General features: G+C 35.6%; 1 protein-coding gene across 3 annotated transcripts in view; it reads right to left on the bottom strand.

Annotated features, from left to right (window-relative positions):
* Positions 1-4,903: 4,903 nt before the first annotated feature.
* LOC106881492 (uncharacterized) overlaps positions 4,904-23,024 on the bottom strand; it is a 79,965-nt gene continuing 61,844 nt past the window's right edge. For 2 of the 3 annotated variants that reach the window (XM_089364083.1, XM_089364084.1), the window contains exons 2-5: positions 20,939-21,155; positions 9,079-9,372; positions 7,033-7,099; positions 4,904-5,679 (exon numbers count right to left, since the gene is read on the bottom strand). In XM_089364083.1, coding sequence (XP_089220209.1) covers positions 5,493-5,679; positions 7,033-7,099; positions 9,079-9,372; positions 20,939-21,071 — 681 coding nt within the window. In that variant the 5' untranslated portion in view covers positions 21,072-21,155 and the 3' untranslated portion in view covers positions 4,904-5,492. The remainder of the gene's footprint in view (positions 5,680-7,032; positions 7,100-9,078; positions 9,373-20,938; positions 21,156-23,024) is intronic. The other variant, XM_014931895.3, reaches the window with a different exon arrangement.

Genomic DNA, 23,024 nt, shown 5'->3' with positions numbered 1-23,024 from the left:
GTGATGGTGGTGGTTTTAGCTCGTGTGATTCTTGTGGATGTAATGCTATTTGTGGTGGTTGTTGTGGTAGTAGTTGTTGTGGTGGTGATATGTTATTGTTGTGGTAGTTGCGGTGGTGGTTGCTGCATTGGTGATAGTTGCAGTGGTGCTTGTGGCGGTGGTGATTGCGGCACCGGTGGTTTTTGCGGTAGTGGCTCTTGTAGTAGTGGTTTTTGGGGTTGTCATTGTGGTGGCTGTTGTTGCTATTATAGTGGTTGATCTGGTGATGGGTTTGTCTTAGTGGTCGCTGCGACCGTGATTGTTGCGTTGTTGCGTTGTTGCGTTGGAGGTTGTTGCGGTGGTGGTTGTGTATGTGGATGTAGTGGTGGTTGTGTGCTGTAATGTTGACTTAACTGAAGTCCTGTAGTTTCGCTTCTGTGATGATAACGTATCTATGTCAGTAATGTGCACTCGTGCGTGGCCGTGCGTAAAGGCGAGTGGATGTCTGCGCGCAGTGGTGCAGGTTGCGTAGTTAAAACACCTATGATCAAAGGTATTCCAGCCGTGGCCATCACGACTTTTTCCGCTAAGCTAAAGGATATTTCTGAGGGAGACTTGGCTGTTAATTCTAACAGATCCAGTGGTTACACAAAAGGCTCCCTTATTGGCTCGGATAGTGCTTTGTAGAGTTGGGTAAGGTCTAGTGGTGGTAAGGTACGGCGGTGGAGTGTGGTTGTAGTATGTAGGGATTTGTTTCATGAAATAGTAGTAGTAGTAGTAGTAGTAGTAGTAGTAGTAGTAGTAGTAGTAGTAGTAGTTAGTGTCAGAATGGTACTGAATGGTGGTTGAAAATGTGGTGTGCGTGTGTGTGTGTGTGTGGTAGTAATTATGGTTGTGTCTAGCAAGCGTTGAATGATGGTGTAGTACTGGAGCATGGGCCATAGCATTTAGTTATGTGTCGTGGTGCCATAGCAGGAGTGTTGTATTAATGGTGTGAAAATCGACACTTTAAATATATTTATTCAAAAAGTTCATTTCAAAAGGCAGAATATATATGAATGTATATATATGTGTATATGTGAACATAATATATATATATATATATATATATATATATATATATATATATATACACATACATACTTACATGGATATATATGTATATGTGTGTTTATATACACATATATGAAAACATGACTGTATATTGTTATAACGCATACAATATAATATAATATAGTATAATATAACATCATATAACATAATATGAAGGCAGAGTTTGGTTCAGCCAACGGGAGCAGAAATTTGTCAACAATTCGTCTGAAAAAACATTCTTGCATATATATATATATAGTCTTACGTCTTGGAGTCTTGTACCATGTCTTCTTTTTTTTTTTTTTGAAGCTCAAGACTATTCATACACCCCTCGTATATATATTTATATATTTATATATATATATATATATATATATATATATATATATATATATATATATATATATAAATATATAAATATATATACGAGGGGTGTATGAATATATATATATATATATATATATATATATATATATATATATATATATATATATATATATATATATATGTACATATATACATATAAGAGGGATGACCACTAAGCGGACATCCATTATGCTAGCAGTAGACCACCTATGCTCTGACCACTAAGAAGAGATTGTTCTATATATACATACATATGTGTGTGTGTGTGTGTGGATAAGTAGGGACATTCTTTGTATGTTACTTGTCCTGTTTTCCATTCGTTTCGCTTCTTGTTTGCGTATTGAACTCATTTGTTCTCGTTTACTCTTTGTAACGACCTGTACCCAAATTATACATATACGCATATGTATTTACACACACACACACACACACACACACATACATATATATATATATATATATATATATATATATATATATATATATATATATATATATATATATATATATATATACATATATACATATATATGCATATATATGCACATATTTATACATGCATATATACATTTATGTATACATATACATATACACATATATGCATGCATACATATATGTATATGTATATATATACATATATATATACATATATACATATATATATATATATATATATATATATATATATATATATATATATATATATATATATATGTATGTATGTATGTATGTATGTATGTATGTATGTATGTATGTATGTATATACAGACACACAACACCATTTAATTTTTCTTCATGCAAACGTATATATGTAAATTATATCTCTGCAAATCACCAGTTCTTCTGACAAATAACTAACTGTGAAACTGGATCAATTCTCAAAAACCTCAGTTCAAATATAAAATAAAAGTTACACGAGTTTTCAACGACTGTAGTTCTTTGTCGTTTACAAAACTGCAAATGCTGGCGTGTGAGTTCATGCGTGCGTACATGTATGTATGTATGTATGTATGTATGTATGTCTGTATGTCTGTATGTATGTATGTATGTATGTATTGAAAGATACAGAAATATTTCTTTTGTTTTTATTCTCAAACGCGTGATAATGCTACTAAATAGCGTGATCAGTTAAAGCTGGCCGGTAACGTATTTTTCTGCATTATATATGTATACCGACGTATATATATATATATATATATATATATATATATATATATATATATATATATATATATATATATATATATATATACATATACATATATATATATATATATATATATATATATATATATATATATAATTTATACAAGAATAAGGGCAGGGAATCGTCAATTAGTAATAGAATTAATAATTAACGATTTTGCCAAGTAGTTCAGTATGAAAAAACCTTTATCGGTAAAACCATTTATCATCATAAATATACAGGGATTAGCATTGAGTTGCTTCTCCAACATACTGAAAATTTAGAAATAGCAGTCAAAGAACTACTGATTCTAAAACTGAATAGATTAATTTCTTAACCGCGAAACGTTCGTACCCAATTAACTAAAGGCAGGTTTGTTTTTGCTTTTCATCTGGTATTTTGTTCTATGTGTGCCATAAATATCGCCATCCATTTAGAGAAAATTTTTTAGTTTAGAATCAGTAGTTCTTTGACTGCTATTTCTAAATTTTCAGTATGTTGGAGAAGGAACTCAATGCTAATCCCTGTATATTTATGATTTTATATATATATATATATATATATATATATATATATATATATATATATATATATATATTGTGAATGTACGTGTGACTATGTATGTGTACAATTGTCTACGAATAGTTATGCATGCATATACAAATGAATATAAATTACATATGTGTGTATATGTACATGTATATATATATATATATTCTCACATGTATACATATAAATACATATATATATAAATTCATATATATATATATATATATATATATATACATATATATATATATATATATATATATATAAATGAGAAGAATCTGGATGTGCGTATGATTCATTGTGGAATTCGCTATTGTGTCTGCCGACATACTCTTCCGTATGCAAACCATGCACAATTCTTTATAAATGACAATTATTTACATTCAAAATATATTTATTCAAAATCTTTCTCTAGGCCACATTGTTGCAGAAATGAATTGAAGTTCCACATTTATTGAAACGGTAATTTTAGCTGATTATTTGGTATAAATAGGGGGGTTTTTTGGGGTGGGGGTAAGACAAAAAGTGATGTTTCCTTCTTCCGTTTGTTGATAAAAAAATGTACGCTTCATCAATTACAATTAAGTGTGCGTCTGGAAAATATAGTCCCAGTGGATGTACTACGAATATATAGAAAATGTAATTGTGATAAACTGTTGAAATATTTCAGTTTAGACATAAGAAAAAATTACAAAGGCAGAAAAGAAAGGAAAAATCATTTAAGAAATAATTAAATTCACGGGAGGTTACTCTCGAAGCTTAAATAAGGTGATTAGAGTGATCTCCCTTGATACGTTAGTCTGTATGTATTTTTTAATATTGTCTATATAAATGGTGGTAGAATTTCTGCCTTTCTTTTGTAATATTAACGTTTCGTCTGCTTCTTTCTCCGTCTCTCATACACACAGACACACAGATGCATGCACGATACGCTAAACATACACATGAACAGACAAACGTATAAATCGTGTTCCAGTGAATATACTACGGATATATAGAAAAGATAATTGTTATCAATAAAACGATCAAATATTTCATTTGAGATTTAAACTAGAAAAATCTGAAAATAATAAATTTGGAGATATTCAGGGTGAGTAACTCTGATGGTTGAAAGGATATAGAGTTCTCGCCCTTGATATGTATTATTTTTTTCTGTCTTTTATATTTTTTTTATTATATACCTACGATGGTGATAGCTTTCGGTTCTGGTTAACTCCGTATATTTCCTTTTTTATGGAAATAATTCTTCACATTCTCTCATTCTCTCTCTATCTCTCTCTCTCTCTCTCTTTCTCTCTCTCTCTTTCTCTTTCTCTCTCTCTCTCTCTCTCTTCCATCCTTTCTTCCTTTCTTTCTTTCTTTCTTTCTTTCTTTCTTTCTTTCTTTCTTTCTTTCTTTCTTTCTTTCTCTTTCTTTTTCTCTCTTTCTTAGTCTCTCTCTCTCTCTCTCCCTCTCTCTCTCTCTCTCTCTCGCGTTCTCTCTCTTTCACTCTCTCTCTTTATTTCTTCCTTTCTTTCTTTCTTTCTTTCTTTCTTTCTTTCTTTCTTTCTTTCTTTCTTTCTTTCTTTCTTTCTTCCTTTCTTTCTTCCTTTCTTTCTTTCCTTCTTTCTTTCACTCTCTCTCTCTTTCTTACTTCCTCTCTCTCTTTCTTTGTCTTTCTTTCATTCTTTCTTTCTTTCTTTCTTTCTTCCTTTCTTTCTTTGTTTCTGTCTTCCTTTCTTTCTTTCTTCCTTTCTTTCTTTCTTTCTTTCACTCTCTTTCTTTCTTTCTTCCTTTCTTTCTTTCTTTCTTTCTTTCTTTCTTTCTTTCTTTCTTTCTTTCTTTGTCTTTCTTTATTTCTTTCTTCCTTTCTTTCTTCCTTTCTTTCTTTCTTTCTTTCACTCTCTCTCTTTCTTACTTCCTCTCTCTCTTTCTTTCATTCTTTCGTTCTTTCTTTCTTTCTTTCTTTCTTTCTTCCTTTCTTTCTTTGTTTCTGTCTTCCTTTCTTTCTTTCTTCCTTTCTTTCTTTCTTTCTTTCACTCTCTTTCTTTCTTTCTTTCTTTCTTTCTTTCACTCTCTTTCTTTCTTTCTTTCTTCCTTCCTTTCTTTCTTTCTTTCTTCCTTTCTTTCTTTCTTTCTTTCTTTCTTTCTTTCTTTCTTTCTTTCTTTCTTTCTTTCTTTCTTTCTTCATAGCAATCTAGACCTTTACTTCAACCCCCACCCCCGTACAACGTTTCAGTGTTTCTCTCTGTGCGTCGGACACTTCTTATCAACAAAAACAAAAACAACAACAACAACCACATCCCCCACTCTACATCGTCTTCCCCCTCCACCTTCATTGCTACACACATCTACTCCGGTGACGTTCCCCCACAGATATCATTTCCTCTCTCTGCCTCTTTGCTTTCACGTCATATTCAATTTCCTTCTTCCTGACAGATCTTGCATTCTGCTGGGTTTCTTCCAGAACTGAACCCGTGATCTTGCTGTTTGAGCTGCGTATAGAAATATAGTAAAAAAACAGAAGACTATTATAAATATAAGATGTTTGGATGACAACGTATAAAACAAGGTAAAATGGAGACCACCTCCCCCTTGTGGGATGGAGTTAAAAAATATTAGACAGAGAACACCACTGGAAAATGAGAAAACTAAAAGAAGCAGCACATATTCATGAGCACAACAACCTCCTAAGCAGACCGAGTGCAGATATGAATAGCATATGGGAACCGGTACTAAGGAAGGATAGGAAAATATTAGATTTATAAGCCCTAAAATTCACTCCATAATTGCCCACAGCATACGTAGTGGTTAAGAGCACGGGCTACTAACCCCAAGATTCCGAGTTCGATTGCAAGCATGTATATACAGAGAAAGATAAATATATATATATATATATATATATATATATATATATATATATATATATATATAGAGAGAGAGAGAGAGAGAGAGAGAGATAGATAGATCGATAGATAGATAGATAGATAGCAGAATATTAAATAAAGTACGAGTAAGGCAGAAAAATGTAGCTGTAGGGTGGATAGATTACAGGATGGCTTACGACAACGTCCCATACTGTTGGCTCTTGGAGTGTCTGAGAACGCCCAGAGTAAATGAGAAGAGAAACAACTTCCTTGAGAAAGCAATAAGAGTGTGGGAAGTAGAACTGCCACGAGAAAAAGTGAGGGTGTTCAGTAAAGCTATTGGAATGGAACCTAGAGTAGATAAGTGCGCTGTTCTAATTATGAAGAGACCTAATCACAAAGAGAGCCTGGAAGATAAACTTTGATAGCATAAATTTATCACAAAACAACATTATTAGATCATTGTGGCGTAATGAGGGATACAAATATCTAGGAGTGCAGCAAAACGATAGTATAATGGAAGGAGAAACGAGAAGGAAAGTTACGAAAAAGTACAAGGAGAGAAATAGGAAGGTGAGCAAAACAAAATTAAATGACGGGAACATTATTAAGGTCACAAATATATGGGGCTATGCCAGAATTGAAATCCTTTGCTCCCTTTCTGAAATAGACAAAAGCTGAGCTACAGAACCAGGATACAAGAACGAGAAAGCTGCTCACATTACACAACGCATCCTCATTCTCTATCACAGGTTCTGGTTTGTGTTCATACCACTTTAAATGTATACATATATGCAGTTATGCATACATGCATAGATATATGCAGTTATGCATACGTGCATACATATATGCAGTTGTGCATACACGCATAAATATATGCAGTTATGCATACATGCATATATGCAGTTATGCATACATGCATATATACATACATCAGCTGAAGACTCATTAAATACAGGGTTTAAAAGTATACAAAATTTTACAATAAAGATATGAGTAAATAATACAACTTACTGGTTTTCCATCTGTTGGGTTGTCACACATTTTGTAATGCACTTCTTGGTAATAACATCTTGTGTTTCTGGAGAAGAGAGAATGGTGTCATCCGTCATCTTTGAGATTAAAACTTGTTCATGTATGAAGATATAGACCAGATGGTTTATTTGTAACTTCGTAACATTAGCATGACTTGGTAAATGACTTCTGCGCAGATTTTCGAAAACGAGAGAAACATTTGCTTGTTTCTTTACATTTACGTAGAATAAATAATAATTGTTTTCTCTAAAAGAATTAACAAGTAAAAGAAGATGAAGTTTTCAGATGTGAGAGGGTGAACAAGATGATATTCGTTGTTGCGAGAATACCATCGAAGCTTAGACTCAGTTTTCTAGTTTTGATAATATCTTTTATAATTAATTTTAGCTCTGTAGTTGAGATGGTGATACATCATTACCACATCTAGATCCACTACAATCGCCGCCACCACTACCACCACCATCTTCTTTTGACATCTCTGTCTTTTAGCTAGCATGTGGTGAGGGATGATTTGAAAGGAACCATGGGTTGGAGGAATGCACCAAGCTCCAATATTTTGCCCTGTTTTCTAAGGCTGGATGCCCTTCCTAACACCGACAACATTACAGAGTACACTGGATGCTTTCCTGTGTCACAAGTACTAGCGAGTTCACCATGTTTTGTTCGCAACACTTATACCCGCTTCTGCAGGGTTGGATTACATTAGAGGGTGAATCAGTTTTAGGCTAGATGATGAGAGCTGAAAGCACATAACAGGTTTCTTGCTGTAGAGAGAATACATATATACTTGTATTATACAAAAAGGGGCAGGAGTAAATGAAGTGGGGCTAAAAAGGGAGATAAAGATAGAATTGGCAAGATATCAAGATGGGCCCTGATATATATATATATATATATATATAACTAAAATGGGAACAAAAGCAGCCAAAGTTCTTGCAAACCTAGTAGTGGAGTATTGAATATTTACTATATATCAACTACTACTACTACTACTACTACTACTACTACTACTACTACTACTACTACTACTACTACTACTACTACTACTACTACAACTACTACTACTACTACTACTACAGAATTATGAATACACATTTTACCAATTTATAGGAGAGAATTGAAACAAATATTTAGATGACTGCTTTATCCTTTCGAATGAATGTATTTATAATACATCCGAATTTAAAAGACGCTTCAATAGAATAAATACAAACATTCAATTTAATGTGGAATACAGCAAAGAGAAAGTTTCGTGTTTTGGTATTTTAATTTTAAAATGTCGATGACCAAATTGAAAACGCGATCCATTTTCAATCCACAGATTCATTAAATAAACACCCGCTGTGTGATGCAAATACCAGGGACCTTCAACTTGATGAACTTAAAAATATATTAGTCGAGTGACATTGTTAATCTTCACTGATAGATGATGATCTAAAACGTGCAAAGTGAATTGATGTCCAAACACCACGAGAAATAAAACGGAACAACACAACTAATTTTAAAATAATACCTCATGTGTAGTAAGTAGCTTGCTTATCCACCGCATGGTTACGGATTCAGTTCCACTGCGTGACAACTTGGGCAAGTGTCTTCTACTATAGCCTCGGGATAACCAAAGCCTTGTGAGTGGATTTGGTAGATGGAAACTGAAAGAAGCCCGTCGTATATATATATATATATATATATATATATATATATATATATATATATATATGTGTGTGTGTGTGTGTGTGTGTGTGTGTGTTTGTCTCCCCAACATCGCTTGACAACCGATGCTGGTGTGTTTACGTATCCACAAATTAGCGGTTCAGCAAAATAGACCGATAGAATAAGTATTAGGGTTACAAAGAATAAGTCCTGGGGTCGATTTCTTCGACTAAAGGCGGTGCTCCAGCTTGGCCGCAGTCAAATGACTGAAACAAGTAAAAGAATAAAAGAATAAAAGAATATATGTGTGTGTATGCATGTCTATCTATGCATGTATATATAATTTTCGTAAGGGAAAGTCCTTTTATAACGTACCTTTAAATTTTTTCCTCGCCTTCTTCTTACGTTTTAATTTCTTCCTTTTCTTCTTTGAACCTTTTAACTTCAGTGTGTGATTGTGGTGTATTTTATAGCGGACGGACGTCTGGTCTACATACAGTTTTTCGGACACGGTATCAGTTTTGTCTTGGGTATCCGGGTTGTAACTTTCTGTTAACTTACGGTTCATATACACCTGTCCTCTGTTTCCTGGCGAAAGATGTTCTTCGCGAATTCTGTTCGGCTCCCGACCGTTTTCTTTGCCATTCACTTTGAAATTCATTTTCTTACCTGCAATAAACAATTTGTATACATATATTTGTACACCACGTGACATGGAGTGTTTTGTTCAAGAACACAACGCACCATATCGTCTCGAAATTGAAACCACGATCACTAGCAACACTAAACCATGCGCCATCCTGACTGTAACTGCCCGAAACAGTAAGGACATCTGGTATCTTGACTGAACACACGAATGACCCGTCCTTTTTTCCCCCTGTTGTTTTTCCTGTCCGCTTTTGTATCGTCTATCAGTCCGAATGTTTTATTGTCCTTTATTGCGTTTTTGTTCCATATATATATATATATATATATATATATATATATCTTAATATATATATGTGTGTGTGTGCGTGTGTGTGCGTGTGTGTGTGTGTATGTATGTATGTATATATATATATATATATATATATATATATACTTTATAAAGCATATTACTCTACCTCTGGTATTTGTGTACTCTTTTTTCCACCTTGTTGCCCATTTTATGTGCTTACTCCGGTATATATAAATATATATATATATATATATATATATATATATACATATATATATATATATATATATATATATATATATATATATATATATATATATATGTGTGTGTGTGTGTGTGTGTGTGTGTGTGTGTGTGTGTATGTATATACACACTCGGGTGCACACACACACAAACGCATACACACATGCGCGCTAATATCAAAAACAATATTATCATAAGCAAACCCCTTTCACACTCGCATTTATATACTTTACTGCGGTATCGAACACAACTCTTTGTCAGACACCAGCTTCTTTTGCAGGTACGTATCTTCGATATCTATAACTGCTTGGTAAACACTTCTGCAATTTTCTTCGGGCAACCTTCTAATTATCATCACAAAACACTCACGAGAACATCAATGCAGAAAGCGAAACCATACCACGTTTAGAATCTTCAAGAAAGTACAATAGAAAGTTTTCTACCAAGAAATAAAATGAAGGTTTTTTTTTTTAATTTTCTTCTCCTTTTTCAGAATTCGATCAGTAACTCAGATACTGCAAGTTATTCAACGAAATAATTATAGACGTATCTTGAATGCAATTCCCACATGGCAACATAAAAAAAAGTATAGCCCTAATTATACACCAGATATAACCAATTCCAGACACAATACAACGAAACCACACGCAACAGAAATGAAATTCAACATCAAACAACTAAAGAAAGAAAACGAAGCAAAATACAACGAAAAACTAATGAATCATGAAAGACATCGAAACTGGCAAAGATTTCTATCGAATATAAACAACAAAACTAACAGTAATAGAGAGAATAGATTAATTAATAACAACAACAACAGCAACAACGGTCATACAACATTGTATGCCAAAATAATAACCCTAAATAATTTAAAGACATTGCCACGCTAAGCAATAGCTCTTAGACACTTTTCGATAATGAGTCACTAAAAATCGTAGAACGAAAGCAAGTCTATAAAATGAAAAATATGCTCCTTTCACCTATAGCATGATGTCCTTTTTCTTTCAACAGATTTGGAAAGTTTTATAAATAATATCAAATCTTTGAGAACTCAAGGCCAGAAGACAATCACAAACTTCCTTTTAGCACACACGTAAAATGTAATAAGCTAATATCAAAACTATGAGATGTCAGGACCAGGAGACAATCAGATGCTTCTTTCTAGCAGATATATAAAATGTAATATTCAAATCTAAGAAACTTAGAGAACTTAGGACTAAAAGGTAATGAGGAGCTTTACACTTGAGACCCAGAGTCTTAAGGAAGGAATCACTCACTGGATCACTTTTTTTTTCTCTACTGTAGGCACAAGGCCCGAAATTTTGGGGGAAGAGGCCAGTGGATTGGCTCGACTCCTGTATGCAACTGGTACTTAATTTATCGACTCCGAAAGGATGAAAGGCAAAGTCGATCTCGGCGGAGTTTGAACTCAGAACGTAAAGATTATCGAAATACTGCTAAGCCTTTCGTCGGCGTGCTAACGTTTCTGCCAGTTCGCCGCCTTACTGGATCACGTTTTTTTAAAAAAAATGTATCTGCATTATTCAATGTCCTTTCTTACTGTCAACACAAGGAAACATAAAAAAACAATAAACAATAAACTGTAGTACTCAATAGCAAAGGCATGTCGCACATGCGATTCCATTCACTCGGATCCCCTCAACATGCAAATCCCCGCTGCCCGATAACACATCTAGCAGCGGATCGGTTGCAATGTTAAAGAGGATCGGTGAGAGCGCGTCCCCTTGCCTAACACCCTGGCGAATCTCGATGGGTTCACTAACTTGTCCCCCGACTGAGAATTTGGTAGCACTTTCTTCATAGATCCCCTGCACACACATACTTATACACATACCCTAACACACACATACACACACACACACACCCATACACACACGAAGGAGACGCAGAAAGAATTCTTTGGATTACAGTTCAGTTTGATCAGAGCTTAACTCCAATTGAACAAATACAACAACAACGAGTGTACAGAAACAAACTGAGAAGTGAAAAAGTGGAGGGAGAGAGAGGGAGAGAGGGGGGAAAGAGAAAGAAAGAGAGAGAGAGGAAAAGAGAGAAAGAAAGAGAGAGAGAGAGAGAGAGAGAGAGAGAGAGAGAGAGAGCTGGCAGAGTCGTGGACACGCCGGACTAAATGCTTGGCGGCGTTTCGTCCGTCTTTACGTTTTTAGTTCAAATTCCACCGAGATCCACTTTGCCTTTCATCCTTTCGGAGTCAATAAAAGGAGTACCAGTAGAGTACTGGGGTCGATGTGATTGACTCCCGAAATTGCTGGCCTTGTGCCAAATTGTGAAACGAATATGTGCGAAGTGTTACACTTCCCTCTTTATGCTTTATCACTGCAATGTCGGGTTGGATAGAGACATAAAGACATAAGGAAACGGAACAGGGTGGCATTTGGTCCTTCAGGCGGGTATAATAGGGGTATCTACGAGCTACTGAACGGATAAAGGAAGATTTGAGACCATACACCCAAAACACCAGCGACATCAATACCACCACCACCGCCACCACTACCACCACCACCACCACCACTACCGCTGCCTTTACCATCGGCAGCAGCGCAAACAGCAGCAGCAGCAGCAGCAGCACAACCACCACCACCACCACCATCACAACTACTACCCTCTCTATCTCAAGAACAACAAAACACTACCACCACCACCACCACCACCACCATCACCACTACTGCTGCCGCTAATACCATCGCCACCACCAACAACAACAACAAGGAAACACTACCAGTACCATAGGCGCCATTGCTAGTACCGTTTACCACTACTACTGCTACTACTACTACTACTACTACTACTACTACTACTACTACTACCACTACTACTACTAGTAATACTACTACTACCACTACTGCTGCTGATGCTGCTACTGCTACTACTACTAATACTACTATTATTACGATTATTGCTGTTATTACTACTATTACTACTACTACTACTATTTCCCCCAAACACTGCTGTACACAATTACACACTCCCTCCCTCTCTCTCACCCACTACCTCTCTATCTATCTCTCACACACACTACCCCCTTCTCTCTCTCTCTCTCACACCCACACACTCTACCCCCTTCTCACTCTCTCACACACACACACACACAGAAATGCAAACGCACACGAAGACACACATGCACAAAAACACGCACACGCACACACGTTTACAGAATCACCCCCACCCCCATCCCCCACACACAGAGCCAAACACAAAGATCACAGTTCGTCCGACTCCCAAGCATCGACATGCAATCACAGAGCGAAGATAATTCATTTAGATAAAAATAAAAGAAGAGCAAAAAGATTGCTTTTCAAATGGAAGTTATATTGTTAGGGCATGTATCATGCATTATAGATATCGTGTATCGATTAACCATTCACTATCGATCAAAACTTATTCACCTTCCGTTTTATCCCTCTCCTTTACAGCCTCTGAGTTGCTTTATATACACCCAGCGCGGCCAGATTGCATCTCGTGATGTTAATAGGACGTCGTCAGTAAATACATGACACAAGGGCAAAGGAGAGGAAGGGTGAAAAAGGAGAGGGAGGAGGTTGATATCTTAATTGTTTATCTTGCCAATTGTCGTGTCTGTGTGTGTGTACGTATGTATGTGTTTGTGTGTGTGTGTGTGTGTGTGTGTGGTAAGGATGGATGGATGGATGGATGGCCGGATTGATGGATGGATGGTTGGATGAATCGATCGATCGATGTGTGGATGAATGTATGTGTATGTATATGTACGATTGTTTTGTATGTATGTAAGTATGTATGTATTCATGCATGAATGGATGGATGAATTGATATGAGTATTATCTGTACGTATCTATGTATGTATGTGTCTGTGTATATGTGTGTATATATCATGTATGTATGTATGTATCTGTGTATGTATCATGTATGTATGTATATATGCATGTATGCATGTATGTATGTATGTATGTATTATGCAAGTATGTATGTATCTGTGTATGTGTCTGTGTATGTATCATGTGTATGTATGTATGTATGTATGTATGTACTTACGAACGTATGTATGTATATATGTATCTATGCATATATGCATTTATAGCGTTATGCATACATTTAACTGCTATGTAAGTTTACATGCATGCATATATACAACTATGCATAAGCACTTAACTGACATGTACGTATACACGCATGTGAGCATGTACGCAGTTTTGCTTTTATGCATGTATGTAACAGTTGTGTATGTATGCCTGTATGCATATATGCAGTTATGCCTTTATGCATGTATGCGACTGTTACGTATGCATTCATGTATGTATGATCGTATGCAATTGTGGCTCAGGTGAATGCATACAAATGCGCAGATTCATCTTTGCATGCACGTCTACTTTATTTTCTCATAGCAATTTTCAGACTGTGGTCATCGTGGCGCACCGCTTTCAAAGGTTTTAGTCGAATAAATCGACCGCAGTACTTATTTGGAATCTGGGTTTTATTCTAACGACACCGTCTTTCGCAAACCGCTAGGTGCGATAACATAAACAAACCAACACAGGTTATTGAGGCTTATCTGAGTTCTTCGTAACTAAGTAACTAAGCATCTTTACGTCAAGAGATTTCCATGTATTTGCCAGCTTGTGAATAAGTTAATGTGCAGCAGGCGTGTCTGTGTGGTAAGAAGCTTGCTTCCCAACCACATCTTTCCGGGTCGGGCCGACCAAAGCCTTGTGAGTGGATTTGAGAGACGGAAACTGAAAGAAGACCGTCGTATATACAAACCTCATTAAGGGATAGCAAAATCCAATGAAAATACTGGTTAGTTACCCATGGAGAATTGATGTGGTGGAGCTTCAGTACCCAAAATATTTCACTAATATCTATTATTCATATTGGAGTAACAGATAGGATATGTACCAGCTTGTCAAAATCAAAGTAGAAATTAACTTGGATTCCCAGAGAAAATGTACGTCCATAATTTATACGCTACGAATTATCTTAAAATCTGGGGCGATGAAAATCCGCAAGTCATTAAGTTTAAGGGATGAAATGGTTGCGCTAATGAATGCGAAAAGACGAAAAGTATTTTTTTTTTTTGCGACCTTGCAACTGAACTGGTAGCCAATGAAAATAAATGCTAAAATTCCAATCAAGAAGAGAAGTCATACAAATTAACTTACATATAAATACGTACACACGTTCTTAAATATATAAACACGGCATTGCGTTCAGTCACACGAGCGTAAACGATTACTCATTCATTTCCGTAATAAATACAACTCACTAAAACGTACAATTTACTAAAACGTACAATTCACTAAAACGTACAATTCACTAAAACGTACAATTCACTAAAACGTACAATTCACTAAAACGTACAATTCACTAAAACGTACAATTCACTAAAACGTACAATTTACTAAAACGTACGTCACTTATAGAAACCTAGAAAAATATTCGCTATCCTTTTAGATGATCGCAAAGAAGCGGCTTTTAGAGCAAATCATTGTGGTAATGAAGCGGTGAAATTAAAAATACAAATGAAACCTTGGATTACTGCTGTATATACCATGGTAGTAAGACAGAATAATAATGTTAGCTACCACAGGTCGTGGAACTAAAAGGAGAAATTCTACTGGAGTTTTGAATTGAATCAAGATATATACCAAGGTTAGGGAAGTTCCGTTGGTCAGTTACAGAAAAAAGATGATGGGTTAATGGTATGCAAAATATCGTATCTATTCACAATTCAATGTGAATCAATGTTTCTCGCTGAAATATTGCTTCTGTTAGTAAGCTATGGTCTGTTGAGCTGAAAACACTGCTGCTCTTCTCGTAAAATCTACCAAAAAACCTGCACAGCAAATAACAAAATCAGTAGATTAGTATATTTTGCCTTTTGGGATCGAGAAAATTTGTAAAACCATGAACCGTGAGAAAAACAAAAATGGAAACAATGACGCTGAGATAGAACTGCCGCCATTAGACGGAGATGTGGTAGTAATATCGGAACAAACATAAATGAGGGAAGCATGCAGATCAAAACACTGCTGGCGGTAATATTGGAACGAATTCACGTTTTACATTAACAAACCACTAAATGGAAGAATGATTGTTACGACAAGAATCGATAGAAAGGAAACCTAGTGACTCGGTGTTATCAGTGATCGATTAAGTTGCTAAAGAATACATAGCAAAAATGGAAGCTCCCAGCTTTTGGACATTTCATGTCTTATTGTATTTTGATGCAATTACCGTTGGTCAACAGATGGGAATAACAGATCGCTCGAAATAACACAGAATCAGAATGGATTACTTCTCTCCAAAAGAACATCGATAAACTACGGAAAAATATCGGATAGTTGGAGACTATCATTTGATGTAAAGAGACTAATATATTCACAAATAACGAGCTCGATTTTGAGAGAGAGAGAGAGAGAGAGAGAGAGAGAGAGAGAGAGAGAGAGAGAGAGAGAGAGAGAGATGCGGAGAGAGAGAGGTAGAGAGAGAAAGAGAGAGAATATCCAAAATCTATGGGAACTGTCGGTGAGAGACTCTCACAAGTAAACTAATTGTCTTTAAATAAGAACAGTGATCAATAAGTCAAAAGCAAGAACATTTAGTAGATTCGGTGATGGTACTTCGCTTCTAAAAGGAGAGCTTTGTTGGCGAGAAATTTTACGACTATTAATTGTAAGTTTACAGTACGGAAGACCATATCGCTAAGGTTGTCTTCATTCAATATTTTTGTCACCATCTTCGTGTTAAATGGACAGCGGACTTCCATAACCAACAGAGAAATGCTTTTATTTTGTGAACCCAAGCAACAATATCAAGTGATTGTTTCTGCAAGATCTGTACCATGTATGTTCTCTTCTCTTTTTAATCATTTAAATTCTTCCTCCGAGAAAGGATTTGGTTTATAAACAAAAATACAAAACCTCCATGATTAGAATGTAAATAACAAAATGAAGAAACAAAAAAAAAAACAATGTCACCTTTTAAATTTGATAAAAGTCTTGCATATTATTATTGCTCCTCTTACAGATTGTATTTCTAATGTGCTAGCTAATTGGTTGGTTTATTTTCTGAAAATCCAAGCTTATCAGTTGGGCATATGTATGTATGTGTGTGTATGTATGTATGTATGTATGTGTGTATGTGTGTATGTATGTATTATTTCTTAACTACCCACAAGGGGCTACACACAGAGGGGACAAACAAGGACAGACAAACGGATTAAGTCGATTATATCGACCCCAGTGCGTAACTGGTACTTATTTAATCGACCCCGAAAGGATGAAAGGCAAAGTCGACCTCGGCGGAATTTGAACTCAGAATGTAGCAGCAGACTAAATACCGCTAAGCATTTCGCCCGGCGTGCTAACGTTTCTGCCAGCTCGTCGCCTATGTATGTATGTATGTATGTATGTATGTATGTATGTATGTATGTATGTATGTATGTATGTATGTATGCATGTATATATGTATCTATGTATCTATGTGTAAATGTATGCATGAATGAATAAATGGATATTTGCATCTAAGTAGATTGGAAGGTGTGTATGCGTGTATGGGCATATGTATGTGTGTGTGCGTATGTTTTCACATACGTACGCACGTATGTATCTATGTATGCGTGCATGTATATTCCCGAGTATGTATGACTATATGTGTGAGCATGTATGTATATACGTATGTATGTGTATATGTATGTATGAACGTATGTATGAATGTATGCATGTGTTCGCTGCTTCACTGGTTCTGTCCAGCTTTCACTGGTTTTGTCCGCCCTGCTATTCCCATTTCACCGTTGTACCACTGACTTCAGTTATACAAAAGCAAACGGACAGACACTGGCGGTGGTGGTGGTGGCGTTGGTCGTGGCGTTGGTGGCGGAGTCAGTTAATAGAGTACACAAGGATATCGTATTTAGTTACAAAAGGACCAATAGAGCATAACACTAAGATCGATCCCTGATTCATTGTTATTTAACGATCCACCAGAATTTTTTTCACCAACCACACACCTCTCCCGCTCCGCAGCCTTAATTGCTGTTGATTAATAACTGAAGACAAACTAATTAAATTGTAAATAACTTCGTATAATGATACAAAGGTTGACGACTAAATAATAATCGCTAGAATAGCAAATATTAATGATGATGATGATGATGATGATGAGGAGGAGGAGGAGGAGGAGGAGGAGAAGGAGGAGGAGGAGGAGGAGAAGGAGGAGGAGGAGGAGGAGGGGGGATGGGATGAGGATGGGATGAGGAGGGGAGATAGAGGTGGAGGAGGAGGAGGAGATGGAGGAAGTGGAGGAGGATACCGATGATGACGTAGATTATGATGATGATGATGATGATGATGATGATGGTGATGATGACGATGATAAAAATAATTATAATAATCCTTTCTACTATGTGCAAAAGGCTTGAGATTTGGGTGTCGGTACTTGACTGGCACATATTTCATCGACCCCGAAAGGATGATGGTGATGATGATGATGATGATGATGATGATGAGGAGGAGGAGGAGGAGAAAAATAATAATACCAATAATAACTATTTCTTTTATTTTGTCACGGGTGCATACGCTGAAGGGCTTCCTTTGGAAATAGAAGAAAAGGGTAAAGAGAAAAGTGCTTTCTCTCTTTCTTTCTCTCACTCTCTCCCAGTGAATTTATCAAAAGGTGAGTAACTGTGGCAAAAAAGGTTAGCCTGAACCATTCGATCATGCAAGTGTAGATTGGAGAAAAATATTTGTCCGACACCTCGTTGTTTACGCGACCAATGGTGCTACCTTTACACCAACGCACCAACCTGCTCCAGTCTGTCAGATTTAAAACCTCTAATCAGTTCGTAGTTGTTTTTCTAAACAAACTTTCATGTGCTTTTTAACTGCGAAGGTTTTGTTAAGCAGCGTCGATTTTTTACAAGAGGGTCAAATATACATATGTATATGTATATATATATATGTACACAAACATAAACATACACACATACATCTATGTATACACAGATTTATGTATATATCCAAACCTTTATACATATTTGCACATATAAATATATGCATGCGTATTTCTAAATATACACATGTATATGAATATGTATATACAGACAGATGTACATATCCATATATACACGCGTTTTCAGCATGTGTGCGTGTGTGTATGTGTGTGCGCGTCTTTGGACAATAGCCTTTTGTTAAGACATGCTTGGTTAAACAAACAAACGAGAAATCTGTTAACCGCCTTCGTATTGAACCACTTCTATTCTCTGAAGGCGTTTTTGTTTGTAGCATTCGAAGAAGGTCTATTTCTGTGATCAAAGGAAGAACACATAAAGCAAATTTTCGGCCACTTATGTACGATGCAACCTCGCATTTGTATTGCTGAATTAAGTAAACTCAGGTACTATATTAAAGTTCAAAGCGCGAAGATAAACGTTCTTCCAAACGAGTAGATTTGCGCCATGGTTGTCGATTGACTTTACAGCTTCTGCAAAGGAGCTTAAACAACCGGTAAGTGATGGTAGATATGTGTAGTAAAGCCACTGAAGAACGGAGAGAAAGGGGAAATCCTATTTTCCTATTTGCTTATTTATTTCATTTCTTTGTTATTGGTATTTTCGTAATTTGTTTTATAGATTTTGTTTTACTTATTTACTCAATTTTTAGTATTTTTTCTAACTGGAAGTATTTCTCTTTTTTTCTATTCATGTAAGATCCAATGAATTTATGTAATTGTTAACTGTCACTTTTATGGTATAATTTATTTAATTTGGAGACACACACAAACACATACATACATGCATACATAAATGTATACGTACGTTACGTGCGTACTATACATACATTATATATACATACTTACATACATACATACATACACACAAACACACATACACATACATATTCATTTATATCGTATAATTCAGGTTAAAACCTCGTTATTTGGCTATTACATATCCTACAGTAGGGTATTTTTCAGGGTTGGTTACTCATGCAGAAATCCTCTTTGCATAAGATTAATACAAGGATAATATAATACGAACACGCAGGATACCAAGCTTTAATAGTTGGATAACAACGCCTGCACGATTTTCACTAAGAAAAAAAAAATTACGGAAGACTACCAAGACTGCAATTACGGAAGTCTATCAAGAGTCACGTGGAGATGAAATGATTGTACTTCACTCGGGAGCTCCAAGATTGGGATAGTATAGCCCTTTTCCTTTAAGCTAAGACGATTACATATATATATATATATATATATATATATATATATATATATATATATATATATATATATATATATATATATATGTATATGTATATATATATGTGTATATATAATGTTACAAATGTAGACACAGTCATACATACATAATATAAGAGAGTGTGGATTTATATGTTTAGTGGAACAAACAGGAAAAATAAAACTCATTACAATCTTAGAAGGCAATATTTTCTCTAATTTCAATTTTTCTATGAATTCAAGTTACAAAAGTGATTCAAGAGACGAGAGATTAAAAATGTTTTTAAAAATGCATCGGATCAACTGGAACCCTCGTCCTCGCAACCGCTGGAGTGCCATTAAGCATGAGGTATACACCTGGTAAATTGCAGGTAAAGGTAGGGAAAAAGTCACAATTAATTTAAGGGATCCAGACAAAACCCCCTCAGATAACCCCGCCCCCGGACAAAACCCTTATGACTTATTTTCCTGTGACTTTTTTACTGGATTCTTTACACCATATTTCATTGTAAGGGTCAATGTTACTATCTAACCATTAGGGAACCCTTTGGTAAAATACAGTCTGTTACAAGCGTATCGGACAGGTCTCTGCTTTGAGGGTGACATTTTCCATTCCACTAAAAAGTCACGGGGATCCAGATAATGGATTAAGGGTGTTATCCTTTCCCTTCTGACCACAACATTAAGCGACAACACCAACAGCTGCAGCAGCAGCAGCAACAATAACACGAACAGCAAAATCCGCGACGACATAAAATACGATGAAGGCGTAAAAAGAGTTTGTGGATTCGGTCAACTTACAAGAATTTCGGAAACAGAAGTCGTCCTGTGAGATGACCTCAGCAATACTGGAGGCACATAGGATGATGATAAGGATGGTGATAGTGGTGGTGGTGTTGGTGAGAAGGAGAACGGCACGTGTTTGGTCGGACATGTTCACCGACTATCGATGATGTAACAAAGTAAGGCTCCGTCGGTTGAGCAAGGAGAACGGGCCGGACGTCCATGGCAGGAGTACCTGAAGAAACAAAGATAATAATAATAATAATAATAATAATAATGATAATGATAATAATAATAATGATAATAATAATAATAATAATAATAATAATAATAATAATAATAATAATAATCTTTTCTACTCTAGGCACAAGGCCCGAAATTTTTGGGGAGGAACCAATCGATTAGATCGACCCGAGTAGGCAACTGGTATTTAATTTATCGACCACCAAAGGATGAAAGGCAAAGTCAACTCGGCGGAATTTGAACTCGGAAGACAGAAGAAATACCGCTAAGCATTTCGCCCGGCGTGCTAACGTTTCTGGCAACTCGCCGCCCTAATAATAATGATAATAATAATAATAATAATAATAATAATGATAATAATAATAATGATGATGATGATGATGATAGTTTCAAATTTTGTCCCAAGGGCAGCGGTCTTTGGGAAGAGGAGATGAGTCGATTACATCGACCCCAGTGTCCAATTGGTACTTATTTTATCGACCCTGAAAGGATGCAAGGCAAAGGAGGAGGAAGAGGAGGAGGAGTTGGTTACATCAAAGGAAACGATGCTGAATTTGGTGTGTGACTTCAGAAGGCGATTCTTTTGAAGAAGATTAAATGGCGAATTGATTTATGTCGTGGTTTTGATTTTTGTAGCATCTCTTATCGTTTTTTTATAGTTTCCAGCTCAATCAACGCCATGTGAGTGAAGTTGAATAGATTTAATTTGTCACCCAATTTGACTTTACCATTTAGTTCATGGGTACTTTTAAGGGAGAGCACTCGGTTGCAAACATCTAAGTCTGGTGTTCGATCTGAAAATAACCTGATGCATTGATGTATTGTTGTTTCCGATAGCAAAAATTAAAAAAAAAAGAAAATGAAGAAAGAATAAAAAACCTGAGTTCATATTTTTACCCCTCCCCTCCTTTTATTCCTCACCAGTCTTAAAGGTCATGTCAAAGATCAAAGGCACTGCCTTCTGATTCTGAACAAATTACAAAACATATTTTTTAGAGCAATTATTTTAGTTATTTATAAATATATCAATATGTAATTATATCGATCAATGCATATATATATATATATATATATATATATATATATATACGTAAGTATGTATGTATGTATGAATATGTATGTGAATGTATATATATGCATGTATGCATATATATATGTATATATATATATATATATATATATATATATATATAGGGGTTGGACAAAATAATGGAAACACCCTAAAATTTCAAACAAATTTATTTTAGTAAGGAGTAGGATCGCTACTGGCAGTAAATACTGCTTGAATTCTACGAGGTATGGACTCCTACAAATTTGAATTGGTTCCAAAGGAATGTTTGTCCATTCTTCAGCTAAAACAGTCTTCAGTTCTTGTAGTGACGATGGTGAAGGATATCGATTCATTACTAAAATGCACCATAGATGTTCGATACTATTGAGATCTGGGGACTGTGGTGGCTAGATAAGATGTTCAAACTACACTAGAATGTCTTTCGTGGCTATTCAGTAACAAATTTAGCTGTATGAATTGGTGCATTATTATCCTGAAAGATTACATTTCCATCCGGAAACAGTTCCACAACCATAGGATGAATTCGATCATATAAAATGCTTAAATAGTCTTGATTATTTATTCTGCCATGAAGGAAAAACCATTGGGCCCGGCGGATTTCCAAGATATAGCCCTCCAGATCATCAAAGGTCCTCTTCCATGTTTAACAGTTGAAAGAAGGCAGTCTGGGTCAAATGCTTCTTTTGGCTATCTTCACATACATACTCGGCCGGTGGTCAGAAATAAGGATGTCTCGTCCGAGAAAATAACATTCTTCCACTGCTCTAGGGATCAGTTCTGTAGGTTTTG

The sequence above is a fragment of the Octopus bimaculoides genome, chromosome 16 (assembly GCF_046866305.1).
Source record: "Octopus bimaculoides isolate indiv1 chromosome 16, ASM4686630v1, whole genome shotgun sequence".
Lineage (NCBI taxonomy): Eukaryota > Metazoa > Mollusca > Cephalopoda > Octopoda > Octopodidae > Octopus > Octopus bimaculoides.
Note: the sequence above shows the minus strand (reverse complement) of the source record. Positions and strands in the feature narration are given on the sequence as shown.